This window comes from Pocillopora verrucosa, chromosome 8, assembly GCF_036669915.1.
Source record: "Pocillopora verrucosa isolate sample1 chromosome 8, ASM3666991v2, whole genome shotgun sequence".
NCBI lineage: Eukaryota > Metazoa > Cnidaria > Anthozoa > Scleractinia > Pocilloporidae > Pocillopora > Pocillopora verrucosa.
Window position 1 is genome coordinate 5,838,765 of NC_089319.1, and position 18,510 is coordinate 5,857,274.

An 18,510-nucleotide genomic window follows, 5' to 3' on the forward strand; every position below is an offset into this window, starting at 1 on the left:
GCAAACAAATAAGCGAAATATTCCGCGCGAGATAGGAAGCGAATACTTTGTCCTTTGACGTCAGTATCTAAACACAACCAGATGTCACTCTATTTAAACGGGAAAGGAAGGCAATGGGGTCCATCATCTTCAAGTGGGCCATCACGTATTTTGAATGTTTTTGTGTTTGTGTGTCTGAAAAAAGCCCGAGCAAATGACAGCACGGTCAGAATCATTTTCAGTTCTAGCAACTTGAGGGAACAGAAAATATTCTTTCAACACGGATGCGATGGTCCAAACTTAATAGTAGGACTTTTTTCATTGAACTTAATACAACACCTTGACAATAGATAAAGCCACTTAGCTACATGGCTGCCAACATCTGGAATAGTCTTCTCAACATAGTTCATGACTCATCGAGTCCATCACAGTTCCGATGCAATCTTGTGAAAGCTATTGTTTAAAATCAATGTTTAATTTCATTTTACATATTGTTTATAATTTCTTGATATTTCGATTACATTAGGTTTGCAATTTATTCAACTAATTTATGTTGTTTACACACGTTCGCACTTTGGACGAGCCATTGTTCAGATACGCGTTAAGGAGGCTCTGAAGAGTTTTTGACCGCGCGAGATCTGGGTGCGAACATAGCGCGAGCTTAAACATAGCGGCCCGATACGATCGCACAATTTTTATCTGAAAAGGTATGTTGAAAAAAGTTTAACTTAACACAGTTTTTATGTGATGGAATCTAGGGTTTCCAGCAACTACACCCGTAATATTCATAGGCCTTCTAAGCCTGAAAAAGAGGGCAACTGAAAAGAAAACACCGTGAGAAGTAGTATTCCATTACGTAATACTTTTGCGACAAAGAAATGGAGATCTTTCGAGCAAGATTTATAGCGTTTCCTTCGGTGGAATTTCCCCAGATTTGCTGAACCGTTGAACATATTTGTGCCCCTCCTAGTGCCTGTTGAAAAAAAATTCACGAGACCAAATTTGAGATAAAGGAAGAAAACACAAAACTGCAAATAGCGAGGAAACTGCCTTTGTAACCCTTACTATTTTCGGTTTTTAAGTTGTCGGTAGGACAAATTTCGCAAATTCTGAAAATTTTGAGAGGTTTCTCCGAAGCAAATTGAAGAAAAGCAAAGGCAAAGCTAAATTATTACTGGCGAGCGCCTCCCTTCGTGGAACCTTAGCTTAATAACGAAAATCATATTGCTTATCTTTACTACAGCAAACGATAGCCGGAGCGTTGCTCATCGCCTTTCGATAACTTTTAGTGACCTAGGAAAGCGAAAACATAAAAATTCTCTAGAAAAACATTACGCGGCGCGCGCGCCAACAATATGTAAAAACCCTATGAATTGTCATGTGTTGCAAAGCCCTAAAGAAAAGGTGTTGCACTCAGCGTGTAATAGGTGAAGCAGAAAGGTTGAGATGAAAAATATTGTGGAGTCAAACACGAATTTGAAAGCCCAAATCAGCTTTTCAAAAAAATCAATTGCAGTTGTGTAATCATGACCAGCTGATTACATGAATTTAAAAAAAAACATACTTGAGGGAGGGAGGCAAAAGTTAAATTTCAATTCAAATTATATCCAACAAAAAGTAAAGACAATCCCAACCGTTACCTCTGGAAATCCATGCTTCAAAATGCCCATGGTGGCGTTTTTAGCGGAGGATGGCTATGAAATGAATACCATTTAACGACTCAAGTTCGCCTGCACTTGCAAAACTGATTATCGACTTTACGAAATATTATTACCACTCGTCACATTGAATTGGCAAAGGTACAAAACCTAGGGAAGTTTTCATCAGAATTGTACTCGTTTTTGGATCTAAAGATCTATCTCATCATATTCAGGTATAAAACACTGAGAACTTAAAATCTTGGAAATGATATCAATAGCAAAGACTTCTCCAGAAATAGACTGAGGCTGTGATGCGTCAAAGAATATCACATGAAGGAATTCTCGTCAACTGCAACAGTCCATGAATTTTGTACTAATTAAATTTGCACTTCCTTTTTCCTGTTTTTTGTTTTGATACCGAAGGTCTGCGACGTCATAACGCTGTCTAGCATTATATTGCATCCATGAGAAAAATTCCTGGATAAACAGGATATTTTTTCGACAGAGAAGAAGTAGAAGAAGCATTTGAGCGTTGGCGTCAAATAAATTGTACCTTGGTAACTACCATAAGCGGGAAACTGGAGCACTAAGCCTCTTCAATCGCTACCATGGCCTACTGGATCAACATGACTGATGCTGGGCTCGCCTCGAGCTCCCCCGAGGAAAGATGTGCGGTAAGTCATTAATATCTCTACTGGAATATACACCCGAAATTTCGGTCCACTAAAGAACCGCTGAGGGATTGAGGGATATATGTTAAAACATGACTTGATACATTCAATTTCTAACTTTGAAGAAAATTTTGTACGGTATTACAGATTGAAACTAAAGCTGCGATCTCGAAGTAAAAATCATTTTATTGGAAAGGGCGCCATGAGTCAAAACGATGCTAAAGAGGCTTGAAAATATAAGACCTAATGCTTGAAATTGCTGAAGTTTGTTCCGAAATAAGAAAGGTGAAATCATAAGAACGTGCGCTCTAGGGAACAGATATTTGGTTTTCAGTGCGATAAAAGGTTTTTGAGTCAAGATATTGGTACTCGAAAATATCTGGGATTAAACTAAAAGCACGCAACAGCGAGTCCAAGATGACAGCATTCCAAACGAAAACGAGACATCTGCGGTATATTTTGTGTCCAGTGAAAGGAGAAATCTCCCCCTCGTTCGTACATGTACAAGCCCGAGGTTACTTGGGTAAGCGGGAAAATGTAAAGATTTGTGTCCTAAGTAATAAAAACAAAACAGATGATTATTCTCCTGGACAGCTGCCTAGTTCTTTGCTTAGATTGGGAAACAATTCCTCGACCGACTCAAAAAATTTTGTTTACGTGCCATGCCTTTGTCGTGTTCAAAGCCATGATTCCAAATCCAGCGCAAAGCCGGTGTTACTTTTTCATTTGCTTGTTCACTAAATTTTCTACTGGTGGAAGAAGATTTTTGACGATTCAGTGTAAGATGTAAGAGCTCTTTGTTTGTTCATTTGTCTGTTCTTAAAGAAAAACATTCGTTTTATTCAGTGATGTGGTGAACCTTATCTTAAGCTGCGGTTGGCGGCAGGAACATGCGGTAGTTATTTTTTTTCATTTTTTAATATCTTCATTGACCTAGAAGGAACGCATATGTTCTGAGTCGACTTGATACCTCAGTCTTTAAATCCAAAATAGAGTCGTTTTCTAGTGAAATAAGTAAAACAAGAGAGTTTAAACTTTATTCTGTCTCAGTAAAAATAAGGTAGGAAGCCTTTTTTGAGAGTAACCTTTATTTTTTTCATTACACGATCGCTTCGGCGGGTGGGTTATTTCAACGCACATTCAAATAACAGTGATATCCCACTAACTTTCATCATAGTCGGCCATCTAATAACTCATGCCACACCGCAGCTAAAACAAATAACGTAGCGAGCATAGAGGACATTCAGAATTTTTTTTCGTGCCAGGGTTAAAATCGCTTAGCACCGTAATTTTCCAAATTCTTCAACATGCCGACAAAGAAAGTGCTAAACACGACACTCGGGCGAAGGTGGTTTGCAGGGCGTTGGGAACTTGGGAAGGTATGAGTGAAAACGTGGTTGTGGTTGTGGTTGTGGTCAAAGGAAAGGGCAAAGGAAGGAAGATGGAAAAAAAGGTGGCAAAGGTATTAATGTATTGAGGAAATCTTGGAACAAAGAAAAGTTAGGACTAGGCTAAATTTGCAGCATTTCAAAAGAAAATATTTAAACTTTGATTAACTAAAGAATTTTTGCTGATTACTTTTTGTTACATTTTTGTATACGTATGATCCATCCAACAAAAAGAACATTTTCCTTCCACCTACTTTTCAAAATCCCGTCCTTCTGCTAAGACTCATTCTCTGTTAGTTAGTTCATTATGCGTTTTTGTGGTGCTCTATAAACCGAGAGTAAGGGTGGCCCTGGGAACGAGGATGCAGCAAAAGAACAAAACCCCTCTTTGCGCGTATTTACGATGTAAATTAGAAGCGTCCTGAATGATTGAAATACACAGTACGTGCTGTTCGGTCTCTGTTGGTGCCCATTTTTAGAAAACTAATCTATTAAAGGCTTGAACTTTCTGCCATCAATCTGAATTCGTAATGTTCAACGATCTTGATTGATAGGGCACTATTTTTAATCAAATATTCACCAACTGAAGCATGAGTCTTATTTTTACCGTTTGATCGCTTCATCACGGTAAGGATTCCTTTTGACAGCTTTTTTGGAGGAATTCTTATCTTCAGTTTTCTTCATGTGTGCGCACACTTTCTACTGCATGTAGTCTCGCAGTTTTAGGACAGCGACAGGTAGTTCCTTATGTACGGAGGGGAAGAGCATGAAAACAAAAGAAAATGCGTCGTGCAGGAGATTTGTCAGCTTATGCAAAGGAAATGCGTCATAATGCGTCAAAGGGAACTAGGATGGAAAAGAAAGACATGGATTAAAAAAATAAAAAACTGAAAAATTTTGGACTAAATTTTCTAAGATCTGCAAATCTTAATTGCGCCGCTTCTTCAACTTGTGAAGGAAGGAGGAGGGGTAGAAGTGGAAGGAGGCGCTAGCTAAGGTTCCGGGGGGGGGGGGAAGCGGGTGTACGTGCTGATACCGATCCGGTTCAATGCGAAATCCTTTCACTTCACCGCCCCATGCAAGACGCAAAATTTTTACAGACTTTGGCCAGAAGTATATCGAATTCATTTGACTCTGTCTGCCATATCCAGATAGAATATTACGCACTGTTTGGCAGCAAACTCCCGTTTAAGTCAAAATAAGAGAGTAACTCTTCTTTCGCTTGTTCTTCTTCCACCCGTCCTCCGTCATTACCTGCCACAAATGAGTCTGCTCGTCAGATCAAACACTTCCGTAAACAGGAAGCCCAAAGTTAAGGACCTAAATGATAGCAGATAGTTCATATAATTTTGCATTTAGCACGTCCGGTAAATTTACATCAAGAGATGCTAAAAAAAAAAAAGGAAAAAGAAAAAAAGAGGAAAGCGTCTGTGACATTCTTTCTCCTCTTTCTCCCTCTTTTTTCTTTTTCCGTCTCATCCTTTGGCGGGTTTTTGTTTAATAAATTTAGTTAGAAATTCATTGTCAACCGTCCTCGGTCTGTCTCCGAGTATTTATCAATCATCAACGTTTCCGTGCTAGAAGCTTATTTCTTGATTTCTATGAAAGACCACCCACGAACAGCTGAACACACTCCAAAAGCTTATTTGTTGTTTGAACAGCGTTGTTTGGAAACAAAGTTCCTTTGCCATTCGAGGTATAGCCAGACATTCTATCTGTATATTATGATTTCACCCACGCATTTGGCATTCGAGTGAGCGATTTGAACATATTTTGAAACAAAATCTGACTTTTAAAGCATCGACGGAAGTCGTATGAAATGGAAGTTGTAAGATATAACGCCATGCTGTGGCTTAGCGATGGCATCGGTTTTTAATTCAGACCGGAAGTTTTTTTTTAAGACCGAGAACCAGGACGAGCCAAGGTATGACATCATCGCATTCCCGGATTAGATCACTTCGACATCCGGCTTTTACATTAGCATCTTGTAATTTCATCGACTACCCGTTATAAATGGGGCTGCAGCACGTTTGCCCATTGAAAGATAAATCTCTTGCACCTTGTCGCTAACTTGGACTAGAAAGCAGCTCAGTTTCAGCTAGAAATGGCTGCATATCCATGGATGATCCACAGGTCACCTCCTCTAAAGGTAATAATAGTGCTTAAGGAGTCGAATTACTCCAGTATTGCAGAGTTGAAATCTTTTTCTTAGTGCCCACGCACAATCCAGTCGCTAAAGTTTCATGCAGAGTGGCGAGAATCAGATTAAGATAACCATGGGCTGGATTGTGGCACTGAGCCTATACTACTACTGTTTGGATTGATTATGTTTTCTTTATGTATTACTTTTCACCCCAAAAAATCGCTTAAAAGATTGGTTGAATATGAAGTACGGTTGGAAAATAATAATATGTACATCATTTCGCCCCCACAGTATCTGTTAAATATAGCAACATGATTTGCAGACGCATAAAAATATATTTAATGCTATGCCGAAGTGCTTGTATGCCTTGAGACTTCTTTCTGATCATTATCTATTTTTTATCGATAGTTAAGTTGTTTAAAGTCACATGGATCTTTCATATTAACGAGATAGGTCCAAACAGCCGTGATTATCGTTCATCGGAAATGTGAATGCCAGAAAGAACAGATAGATTCGTCGCGCTATTCGTTCAACTTGGGGCGTTTTTTTTTTTTTACCAAAATAGTGCAGAGATTGAATCGATATTTTCCATGAAACAATGCCGTAGATTAAAATTTTTGCACTCCATATTCCCTCGAAAAATTAATATAGTCCTACAGAAAATGGTACGAATTTCCCTGCAACAAACCTAACATTATAAAAGCTTCTGGTCTCGGATTTATGTCAAAGATGGTCTGCTTAAGCTTAGAGCATGTCAAAAATTTTTATGAATGATTTAGAGAAAAACAATGAACTCCCGAAAAAAACCCTTGACACGTCTTGATTTTAGATTTTAGATTCAAAACAATGCAAAAATAAAATCCGAAACTCTAGAGCGACGAAAACCGAAAATGCAAAAATTTAAAAATATGTTTAATAAAGAGGTATGAATCGTTAACGGTATTAACGGGAGGAGTATCCGTACAAATTGCCCATCGAGCTTCTATTTTTCAATTTACCATCAGTTTCATTTTCTTCTTCTTTGCTAGGCGAGTTTCACTTTTCTTCTTGATGTAAATCGAGATAGAAAAGAATATAGAGAGAATGAAAGTTCATTTAACTAAGTGTAATATGTTTTAACGCCTACGTTACTTACGTATTCTAGACATTTCAAGTTTGTCAATCCGTGTTAATCGGCTTCATTCACCACCTCCCGTGTTCCTTTTTGGTTTGTTTTTCCTCTTTGGTGTAATTCTGGCTTCCCGACTTCAGTTGTGATAATTTGCAATTCACACCGTCGTTAAACATACACATCGCAAAACCTGACTCGTGATATGGTAAGTTTAATTTGTGCATCAGCTCCGTTAATGATCAGATATTCCAAATTTGAGTAGAGAAGTGACATTGGAGTTAAGAAAACTGTCGTCCTCAGAAGGTAAATTTGATGTGTTTTCAGGGCAGAGGATGGCTAACAAATGTGCAAAAGTTTACTGATAAGTGTGCAAAGCAATGATTTTCTCATAAATTCCTTTTGTGTTTTCATTCACACTCTTCTTACTCTTTTCACAGTCGCCCCCAACATAACGTCGGTATTATTTCATTTTGGCTTTTTCATCTTTTTTCGCTGTCCTTCCCACACAACCTCTAAGAGCGAGATATGGTTGTCTGAAACTGTAGACAATCATTTCGTTGTTTTTAATCTCACTACGGAACTGGAAACTCATGATTATGATCTTTGTTTTGTTAGAGTAAAAGGTCGTCATATATGTTCAGCTAGTTAGTTGAACTGCAGATGTGACTGCGGAGATTCGTTTCTCTAGATTATCAAACTGGTGATTTATTAGGAAACATGTGTTGGTGCGTTTTCGACAATGGTGGAAGAAAAAACAGAGAGGCTGAGAACAAGGCTAACCTGCAACCTTTTGTGTGTCGCCTGATAATTTTTTTAACTTATTTGGTTGAAACCGTCGCTTGTTGAGGTTTTCTCTGACTCCTTTTGATAGTCAGTTTTAGAGGAATTTGTTATTGGCCTGAAGAACATCAAGGCACAATAGCCAAGTAGTGTTTAAATGACAAATGCCCAGCTAGGCGACTTCGAAGGTAATATACGATTTATCTTGTATACTCCGGGGCTCCCGAGCAAAAAAACAATTACACACCACGCGAGAGAAATATGACGGTAGTTAACAGCACTAGCCTCTTCAAAAAATCCTAGGATAAGATACCTAATAGGACCGTTTTTATAGGAAGCACTACAAGGTGCGGTTTTGTACTGATGGTTGGCGCTAATTCCTTGGCTAACATTTGGTGAGGGAAAAAATCTTTATCTTTAAAATTTAGAACCACAGATTCTTACATTTTGGGGGGCTGAAACTATGTTTTAGATTGCTTTGGATTAGATATGTGATCAATATTTTTTTCTGATTTCCTTCTGGTCTCCTCAGCGAAAGTACTCAGTGGTCACCGGTCAGTTACAGCCCAATTCTCACTGTCCGAAGTCGCTCGCTCCAGTCCTCCCCCTGAGGGAAAGGAGCGATCCAGAGTCTGAGCTTCAGAATAATACCCCATTCAAACCTGCAAAACGTGTTAAGTTGAACCGGATTTACGCAAGTGAAAATCAGAACATCGGTTTAAGTAGCATCTATGAAGAAACAAATTTAAACTGTGTTCAACAAAACAGCTTTAAAACACGTTTAAGCTTTGGTGGTATAAGCAAGAAATTATAACTGTTTATAATCTTGGCTTGATACAAGTCATTAGCAGAATTGAATTTCTTTCACCGAGTTACTTCAGATGAGCATATTATGGGTCATATTCTTTTACCCTCAGTTGTGCATCAGAAATGTTTTAAATGATTCGTTTTGAGGTTCGATTAAGTGGGTTTTTCCCAAGAAAAGGGGGTGGGTGGGGTGGGGGGGGGGTATATGAAACGACTGTCTCTGACCACAATGAGCGGGGAAATCAGCAATAATTTTGACTTTCAAGGCTGGAAGTTTAGTAGCATTTTTTTTTTTAAACAAAATACTGCTTTTTTGTCAATTGAGTCACAGCTGACCGACTACAGCTTTCGCGTTTGCCTTGAAAATTTGAACGTTTTACCAATTTAGTCATTACTCAGTTCTTCAGTGAAGTCAAAGTGGCTATGACTCTCTCCGCGTACTCCCAAAACTAGGACTTTTCCCTAATTCTGAGGTCATCGGTAGAAAAACCCCACGCTTCGCGTTATGAACTGAGAGTGTCACGGCCTCAGATTGATATTAATTGTTCTTTCTGACCCGCTCAAACACATTGAATATAACATCACGCTGTTTTTTTAGCTGAATCGCCTCTGAGAGGGAATATCGTAATATCCCTTGTCAAAAATATCCTACGTGATACGACATTTATTACGTGATAAAATAGGGATACTTGAAGTGATGATGTTGCTGAATTTTTACATAGTCATCTCCAAATAATAGTCTTTTTTTAAATACCAAAATTGTCTTACCAGACGGCAAAATATTCCAAAGTGACAAGAAAACTTGTTAAAACGGTGTGTTCATATCTCCCTTTAAAACTCGCCCGTTCGTTTTCGTGCACACGTAAATAAGATTTAACTTCTTCTTTGGGTTAGTGTAAGAGTAGAATTTTGACACGTTTTCTTTGACTAGGTCACGTTAAAGTGATGACGTCATCACGACATCCGGTCTAGTTTTAACCCGATCTTTCTTTTGGTTTCTATTTAGAGCAGTTACAGTAATGGGGAAATTTATGCCCTACTATTTATTAACCTACTGCTCTTAGCTTATTATTCAAGAATCAAATTAAGTGCGTCGGGAATAAGTGTTTGATTTGAAAATGACCAGCAATGCTGTGAATAATCGATGCGAGAACTGTTTGGAATTACAGCGCTCGCTAGTCAAGACTTTGGGCGAAAAACGATCGTTGCTATTAAGGTTACAGAAGGAACAATCGAGAGTTAGAAAACTGTTGAGAGAAGCTGAAAAGGGAAAGAAAAGAGATGGGGAGGTATGAAGTCTAATTCATTTTTGCCAGAGATATGATATGGGAAGGAAGAAGTTTCATTTAATATTTCTGACCGACGCACTGACGTGTTGGCAACTCGACAACAATATTAATGGGCCATTCCTCGATCGTCGTACATTTTTATGGTGGAAATATTTGTTGTTTCGCTCCATGAGTGGATGAGAATGGTTTTCATGTTGGTTAGCAATTATATATGTTATTCAAAGTTGACCATGTAGCGGGTTGACCATGTAGCAGTTCAAGGTTTCATGAGAAGCCGAAAACGCGAGGTGAAACTCAAATTTTTGGACCTGCCTCAGAGCACAAGCTTATGCTACTTAAGCACAGAAATATGATATTTTTGTGTTTTGTTTTACAGCAAGATTCGAAACAACAATGTAAATGGCGAAAGTGAGGTTCAAAAGTTACGACGGTTGAATCACAGACTTTGTTAAGAAAAATCATTAAGCCTAATAATGAAATACTTCTCGATTATTCTTAGGAGCCGTCAAACTCAAGGGATGATTCTAGATCTGTTTCAGGTGAAAGCGGTGGAGAATGTCTGGAATGGCAACTGAACGAGGTGAGATAAAGAAATTACTTTTCCTGCAACAATTTTAGTCTAATTTATATCTAGTCTATAGGCTAACGAAAATCATTAGAAACTTTAAATATGTAGACCGTATCGTGTTTGTGGAGGGCAGAACTTACTTCAGACTTTCAAATAAGGAAATTTTACTGGGTCCTAATTGTCTTGAACATTTTGCAGTTCAAATGGACGATTAAGTCAAACCTGAAGTACAATCATGAGAATTTTTTATTGTAATGACAGCCATGCAATATATCTGATATTGCAAACCAGTAACACTAGAATCAATTGTTACCAAAGTCATAATTATGCTCTCTTCCAAACATCATATTGCCTTATTCAGGACTTGATGCATTATGGCTCATGAATTTGGAGTTGTCTGCATGTCAGCCAAAACAATTGTCACACACAACAATTTCATGAGATAATTCTCAAAAGCAAAAATAACAATTTTGCTGCACTGTTTATTTGGATAAATTTGGCCTTTCTGCGAATATGCAGTAAGATTCAGAACATGGTGGTATGCCGATGACCCTCAAAGAGGTCCAGCATGGTAATGAGTTTGCAAGGAAAATGCGTTACTCAATTTTACTACTCTATATACTACTCTCTATACCTGAATGAAACAAAACTAAAAGATTGATTTATATAGGATGTGGCATGGTGCATCCATAGAGTTTTTATTTTTAATAGCCTCCTGAAGAAATTTAAATCTTATTGAGGCAAAACTCAAAATGCGAGAATGAGAGAAAGAGTAAGAACTAAAATCTCAAATCACTTGTGACGTCACTTCAAGATTCAGGTGTGGGCTGTGACAATCGGAAGTGGGCGATATCATCACTATATCCTACCCTATGTAACCTCTTTTGTCTATCAGACAGTTGTCCATTTAGAAAATGAAAATTAATGGGTTGTACAGTTTTTTTTTTCATTTTCTGTCAGTGAGCTGATCTGTATGTAAAATGAAATAAACAGATCGTGAAAATGCATCTAGTTATGTGCCTTTTGAAAAGCAAATAGTTGAAATTATCAAATGTAAAAGAGCTGTCCATGACTTAAATTATGTGCACATGTAATCAGAATGATTCTCATTTGTGGAATTGATGGAATGCTCGTTATTTATTTAGACAATGAAGACTTGTAGATATGATGGAGGTTCAGATGTCTTGTGCCCAGTTAATGTTAAGCTTTGTTATTATATCATTGCTCAAAGCATTTTTAGCATGCATTATGTGTCTCATTAGTATCTCTCATGTTTTGAATTTTTAAGGATCCAATGCTATAGATATACCCAGAAAAAAAATCAAAATTTGCTCACAGCAGTGGTGGTAACTACGACCTTACAAATTGAATGGTCTACAAAATTGTTAACATTCTGAGTATCCTGCTGTTTCAACCTATATTGATAAAACACACTTACTCATGTTTGATTTATACAGTATTACACAGAATGCAGGTTCTTTGACTTAAACTAAGCTGATTAACTAAATTTTTCCTTAGGAAACCAAAGGAAAGTAGCTTTTAAACTATGGAGTGAACTAACCTTCATGAAATTTGCAAATTGTGTTGTATTATGATACTAGTTTAATCAGAACATGGATAAATAAAAAGCAGCTTGTGGTCAATCCACTCGAGACATCAATATGTGTTTTACACCATAGCCAGAATTTTGGAATAGCTTGCTATGTGACCACGTAGTTGTTCCTTTGCTTGTAAATGTTATTTGTTCTTAGTCCTACTGTAGTAATTTTTCTCTTCTGTGTTTCAATGAACTAATTTTGTTTATTGAATATTCTTCCCTACCCACATTAATCAAACAATTCATGGAATGATTTGTGCCTTAGAAGTTCCTTCCAATAAAGATTCTCTGCATACTTTACTGACTCTGTAACCTTGTTTGCTATTTTTTAACAAATTATAATCAGTAAAACCACTGTGCCCATCGAGCCAGAAAGGCTGATTTCCTTTATTGGTAATGAACCACCTACTCATCTTGTTTTGAATTTCTTTTTATAGATTATGCAATGTTTATTTCCCTAGCAGGGTTCTATATTAATATACCATCACCAGCAATCAATTATAACAATTAAATGCAACGTCAGCCAAAGATTGACTTGCCTAGGCTTGTTATTAACTATTTATGCATCTTGCAGTTCTATTATAATTGTATTATGACATTCTATGTAACATAATTACCACTAATTAAAATGATTATGCAGTAATTTGCTCAGATTTGAAATTAACCACTTACATATTTTGGAAGGATACTATGATGATGTAATATGATATTTCTGAAACACAATGGCTATTATAAGGGTAATTCTACAGAGTCAGCAAACATTTGACAAGCCCAATCTTGTTTCATTCATTTATATATTTGTTGCATCCGAGAACACTTTTATTCTATGAGTATCTCCAGTGGTATGAAAAAGTACTTTGTGGTTTAGTAAATATTTCTTACCTACTCCATGGCAGTGAATTTGCAATTTACGGTAATTTAATTTATTTAATGCTATGAACATACTTTGTATAAATGTTCTGTTTCAAACTGATGTCTATACTTTTAAATGAAGGTTATGGAAGTCAACAAGAAGTGGAAAGAAGACTACGATGCTATGAAGATAAAATATCAGACAGAGAATGAAATGCTTCAAAAGGAACTGGATTTGACCAAAGAAAAACTTGCAAATTCAGAAACACAGGTCCTTGCTCTGGGAACTGAAGTTTCAAGGCTTGCTGCTACTTTAAATGAACTGTATCAAGGACAGAAACCTTCACCGCAGTCACCATTCCTAGATCTGAATGATTTTGAAGTATTTAAACAACAGGTTTGTGTTATTTTCTCAGTGAATACTTACTGTATGACAATGGTCAAAACTTGATACTACTACTGTCATTTAAGGATAATCAATTGTATGTTCAAGCTTATTTATAAATGTTGTGGTTAAAATTGTTCCTTGGTTTGAAACTTTTTGAAACCAGTATAAATTTTATGTTAGTGTTTTCCAATTATTATATGAATACTGCCAAAAAAAAAAAGGAAGGGAAAAGAAAAGAAAAAGGTAAAGATAGGAAAGAAAAATCTGATTGGTGTGAAAAATTTAAAATCTTGATCAAATTTTAACCACGAGTGATGGGTACTGTAACTTATAAAAAAAGTATTTTGAATACATGTTGTAACATGTGTTGGGGTACCCAAAGGAGTAAGATCTGTATACTGATAACCCATTGAGAGCAACTGTTTTTTCTAACTGGACCTTTATAGCCAGGCGGCAGTGTAGCCGAGTGGTTAGGGTGCCGGACTTGTAATCTGGTATTCCCTGGTTCAAACCCTCCACCCAGCTACTTACTGGATTTGTTCTTGGTAGCACCAAGTTCAACTCCAAAGCTGTGCTTAGTATATGACCAATAGATCTGCCTCTAGCTAGTTAGAATTTTTAAATGCTATGTTTCATTACACCATTTTTTTACATTTTTTTACATTTTTTTTATTGACACTTAAAATCCCCCTTGGAGGAGTGGTAAATTAATATTATTATTTTATTATTATTATGTATATATGCTTTTAACTTTGTGATTTCTTGGAGTGGTTGGCATGTATGCTCTCTCTACATTTTAATATGCTGTTATGTAGACTGGTAAAGAGAATGAAGCAAATCATTTACCCCCAAATTTCATCTTAAATCAAGACAGGGATGCATGATGCTAATTTTATGGAATAGGATTGTTATTTGTCAGATCTGGGAGATATTAGGGTTATAGAGTGTGTGTTGCAAGTAAATTATGATGAAAATGCATGTGTAGTAATATACGTTGAAATGTGGTTTGCTCAGATACAAGCGTATGAGGAAGATTTCTCAAATGAGAGGAGAGACAGAGAAAGAGCACAAGGTGAAAAAGATAACCTTCAGCAGCAGCTTTTAGATGCTCAAGACCTCATTGCCACATTGACACAAGAGGTGAGGAAAATTTTATCTGCAAGTCTAGTGGCTCAGTTATATTGATGCTTAGTGCTCTTGGGGAGTGTAAAGCCACAGGGAACATGAAGTGACATCACTACTTCTCCACCCTATTGGGATGCAAGATGAGTCTATGAAGGGTAACCTCCATAAATTTGTCAAGTTTTCCTTAAAAATTGCTAATATGAATGAAGTCTACCCTGATTCTATGAGAGTTTTAGTGTCTTGCTCAGGGACACGATGGACATCTACTGACCAAAATAGGACTTCTGAGTGTGGAGTTAAGCTTGCTAACCAGGAAGCAAATGTGTTTCTCAAAGTTATAACAGAAAGTTGAAAATCATTGGTTTGAACAAAATTGCCAAGAGAACCTTTGCTTAAAGAACATTACATAGGCATGTATAACCTGAGACACTTTCAAGGGCAAATTGTATACATGTGCATAAATGAAATAATGAATGGATTCCTAAGAATTGTTCAATTTTGCCAATCATTTGTCTTTGTTGATTCATAAAGCTTGCAATCTACAAAAGTCAGCTAAATGAATGCCGACAGGAAACAAGTGGACTACGTCGCCATAGTTCAGATCCTTCATTGTTCATGTCTAGCCCTCAGTTACAGATTGTCTACCCTGCAAGTAGCTCAATGTCACCCTCTCAGTGGCAGCGAAGACAGGAACAGCTAAAAAGGGTGAGCAACTTTCTGCAGTCTCAGACCAGAAATCATTCAATCATTTCCTCTTTTTTCCATAATTTAGACTAAATTTTGTACAAAGCACAAACTGAAATCTAGTTCTTTACTGTTTAATGTAGAAAAAACATTTTCTCATCACTGTTTTTTTTTCTTACTGTAAGGGTATTCTCACAAGAGGTGGAGGCCACCCTAGTTTGTTCTATGGAGGAGATGTAGAAGTGGACAAACACAGGACTTGATTGACTTTCTTGGCTTTCTTACTGTTGCTGTAACAAGGAACTAGAACAAAGCATCTATATTTATTATCATTAATAATGTTACTGTTATTATCAATTATTATAGTTGATTCTCATCAGTTATCATTTGTGTTCAGTATCGTTTATATTCATGTCAGATGTGTTCCCTGTAAAATACAGAAGGATTAACTTTTTAATGATTTCACTAAATTTGGGTTTCATATATTTTCCTCCCATTAGTGATAAGTAAAAAATATATATATATAAATTAGGCTTCTACATATGGTTTTGATACAATATCAAATGGTCAGGTACCAGTAATAATTACTAGGAAAATATGGATCAATGCCAGTATCTGATCAACTTCCCCCCCCCCCCCCCCCACCCCTCCCCTAACCCAACAACAATCAACTGATAACAAGTTAGGGTTCATGTTAGGTTAGGGGAGGGGAAGGTGTGTAGTTGATCAGATACTGACCTTGACCAAAAAATAATATCCTAATGTGTGGAAGTAAAATCAGATTATCAAAATCAGCCAACAGAAGAACAGATCCAAAATTTGTGTTGTACTTCTTAAAGTGGTTGCTGAGATTTTAGATTATGGGAGTATTTTGTTTGAATGAAGAGTTAAATCATTTGCATTTCTCATTTATGTTCTTTATGTTCTTTATAAGTTATTTATTGATATACTGATTAGTGAATTACTTAGGAAATGTAAACCTACAGCTGTAGAAAATACCCCCAAACAACCTTTGTTTGTGAGTGGTAATAAGGTTCATTTATATTATGGCACATAGGCATCATATAAGCTGATGTAAATAGTGTGCTAGACTAATGTATGCTAAAATATGTGAGGTTAAAATTCAGTATTAGTCAGAGTACTTTTCGAGTGAGTCTCATAAACCTAAACCAAAGTAATTGCAAGGACTGATCAGGAGAAAGGAGAATTCCTTTCAATGTTAAACTGGTGTAACTGTGAAAAGTGAGGAAAGTGCCAGTGACCAAATCACAGTTTATTTCAGTTTTGCATCTTATTGGTTGTAACAGTGGAGTGAGTTTTCTGGACCAAGCAATCCGGGATTACTTTCAACACTTATTGAAAATTTCTCTAATAATTTAGTTGTAAGGATAATTTTCAAATCATGAACATGATTAAAACTAGGAATGAATTAGAAATTTCTCCTTAAGCAAAAATTTATGCTCAAGATTTATGTGGAGAAGCATGGTTTCTGGCATTTTTTTTTTTTTTTTTTTTTTTCAGTTCAATGATTGCTTTAGGATACAAAATCAAATACAAATCTGACAAGACAATTAGTAATGTTGAAGAGCATGTACAATTACAATACTGAGTTACATGTAGAAATAAACCCTTTAACTCCCAAAGATGATTAACATGTAACATCTCCCCATAATATCCTTACATTATCCACTGGATAGATAATCAGAATACTCCAACTTCTCAAGTAGAATTTGTTATCTTGATTTAACACAAAATCCTTGTAACTAACTTACAAGGAAATGTGTCTCTGGTAGAGGTAGAATGGTAGAATTGCACTTGTGTATTAAGAGTAAAATTAAAATGGGCTTGCTTTCATTTGTTATGTGCTGGGAGAATTTAAAAGAACCTGATACATAACAAGATGCTACTGTTAGGCCTCATAGGAATAACAGAATTTTTCTTGTCCTCAGTTCTACCTATCTATTTGCTAGCTTATTTTTAGTTTTGGTTAAAATAGGGAGACACTTGTTCCATAGAGGCTAGCAACACTTGAAAAAAAGTAGAGATAGATGGATTGGGAAGAGTAGTAGATTTTAGCTCTGGCATTGACCTAACAAGGATTTCAAATATTTGTGACAAGCATGAGACATAGTGATGTCCTTCTTAAAAAGTTATCACTTTTCTGATGATTTTAGCCCTTTTTTGTTAACAGAGTGAAGGACCTTGTAAAACAGCTTGAAACAACAGAGTTCATAAGGGGTCAAGTGATACCTGGAATGTAAATTGAAGGAATTTTATGCTTTCATATTTTGATCTTGGAATTCAGGGAATATGTCAAGACAAAGGTAATTAATTTTTCTGGTAAAGTAAGAAATACATTGATTGAAAAATTATTTTTGACATTTTGAGAGAGGGTCTTGATTGTAGGTCATGGCAAAAAAAAAAATCCTCCATAAAAATCTGTAAAAGGTTGTGGAAAGTTGTTATCATATATTCAAAAGAATTAAAACTTTGAATAATATTCATGTTCAAGGGTTGCAAAGCCATCTACGTTGGATAAAGTAAGAGTGTTTGTTTCAAACAGTTTTGTTGCTATAGAAAATTAATAGCAATATGATGATATTCATCAGCAAGTAAGTTATTTACAACTCGTCTCTACTTATAATCTTAGATATTTGCATGTGTAATTTCCATTTATTAATTCAATAAAAAAGGGTATACATCAAGTAGAAAACTGTGTTAAGGTTTTTCTGTCTATGCATTTAAAAAAAGGGAAAAGAAATTTGTAGAAGTTATATTTGTGATAAAATATCACTTGTAAAAACAAGTTTCTTAGCACTGTTCCTGACAATCATCCACATCATCACACTATTTTAAAACTGAATAGTGTCTGTGCTACCCTTAATTTGATCCTTGGTACATTGCAAGAGCTATGCAGGCCGAAAATAAACACCTGGGATGAAACATCCAATGAGAGCACTGCATTTAGAAGTGAAATGTTTAATAACAAAAGGGCAAGTGCACAAAACGGCTTTAACCCTTAACACCCTAACATCAGTGTCCACAATCTCCATACCATTCTCTAAACATTTCCTAGGGTGCTAATAGGGAGAATTTGTGTAACAATCAAGAGCTTTTTCACAGGTGATCACTTCCTTTATTCTCCTGGCCTTAGTGTTTAATTCAGGGGTGATACAGCGAGGAAAAATTAGATGCCAGACACTCCTAGGGATTAAAGGGTTAATGACAATGGCCTTTTGGATGGGAGGTCTGTGGCATGAAGTTTGGGAATTGTAGCAATCACATCTAGAAAGACCACGTTTCAGTAAAAATCTTGTTTGAAGCAACACTAATTATTAACTGGATTTCAGTTCTGTTTTGCACTGGACTAGGCTGAGCAAGACCTCAAAGAAATCCATCCTAGCAAAAGTCAACAATCCAGGATTTTTATTTGGTATTTAAAACTAAAAGTCTACCAATCAACAGTCACATTCAGTCCTAAACAACTA

The 18,510-nt window shown here is 36.4% G+C and overlaps 1 protein-coding gene across 3 annotated transcripts; it reads left to right on the forward strand.

Moving 5' to 3' along the window:
- The first annotated feature begins 2,058 nt into the window (after positions 1-2,058).
- LOC131797557 (TNFAIP3-interacting protein 3-like) lies at positions 2,059-16,876 on the forward strand. 3 transcript variants are annotated; one of them, XM_059115197.2, is made up of 6 exons: positions 2,059-2,293; positions 10,308-10,388; positions 12,968-13,222; positions 14,228-14,353; positions 14,870-15,043; positions 15,208-16,876. In XM_059115197.2, the coding sequence occupies exons 1-6, from the start codon at positions 2,228-2,230 to the stop codon at positions 15,283-15,285; spliced, it is 780 nt and encodes a 259-aa protein (XP_058971180.2). In that variant the 5' UTR covers positions 2,059-2,227; the 3' UTR covers positions 15,286-16,876. The 3 variants fall into 3 exon arrangements, with proteins under 3 accessions (XP_058971180.2, XP_058971187.2, XP_058971174.1); XM_059115204.2 differs by lacking the exon at positions 2,059-2,293 and adding an exon at positions 5,682-5,827; XM_059115191.2 differs by lacking the exon at positions 2,059-2,293 and adding an exon at positions 9,511-9,808.
- Positions 16,877-18,510: the final 1,634 nt, after the last annotated feature.

Excerpts from the sequence above, each read along its gene's own strand:
- LOC131797557 (XM_059115191.2), top strand. The coding sequence starts at position 9,638 with ATGACCAGCAATGCTGTGAATAATCGATGCGAGAACTGTTTGGAATTA. Across the intron at positions 9,809-10,307 it reads GAAAGAAAAGAGATGGGGAG|GAGCCGTCAAACTCAAGGGA; the intron begins GTATGAAGTCTA and ends GATTATTCTTAG. Across the intron at positions 10,389-12,967 it reads TGGAATGGCAACTGAACGAG|GTTATGGAAGTCAACAAGAA; the intron begins GTGAGATAAAGA and ends TTTTAAATGAAG.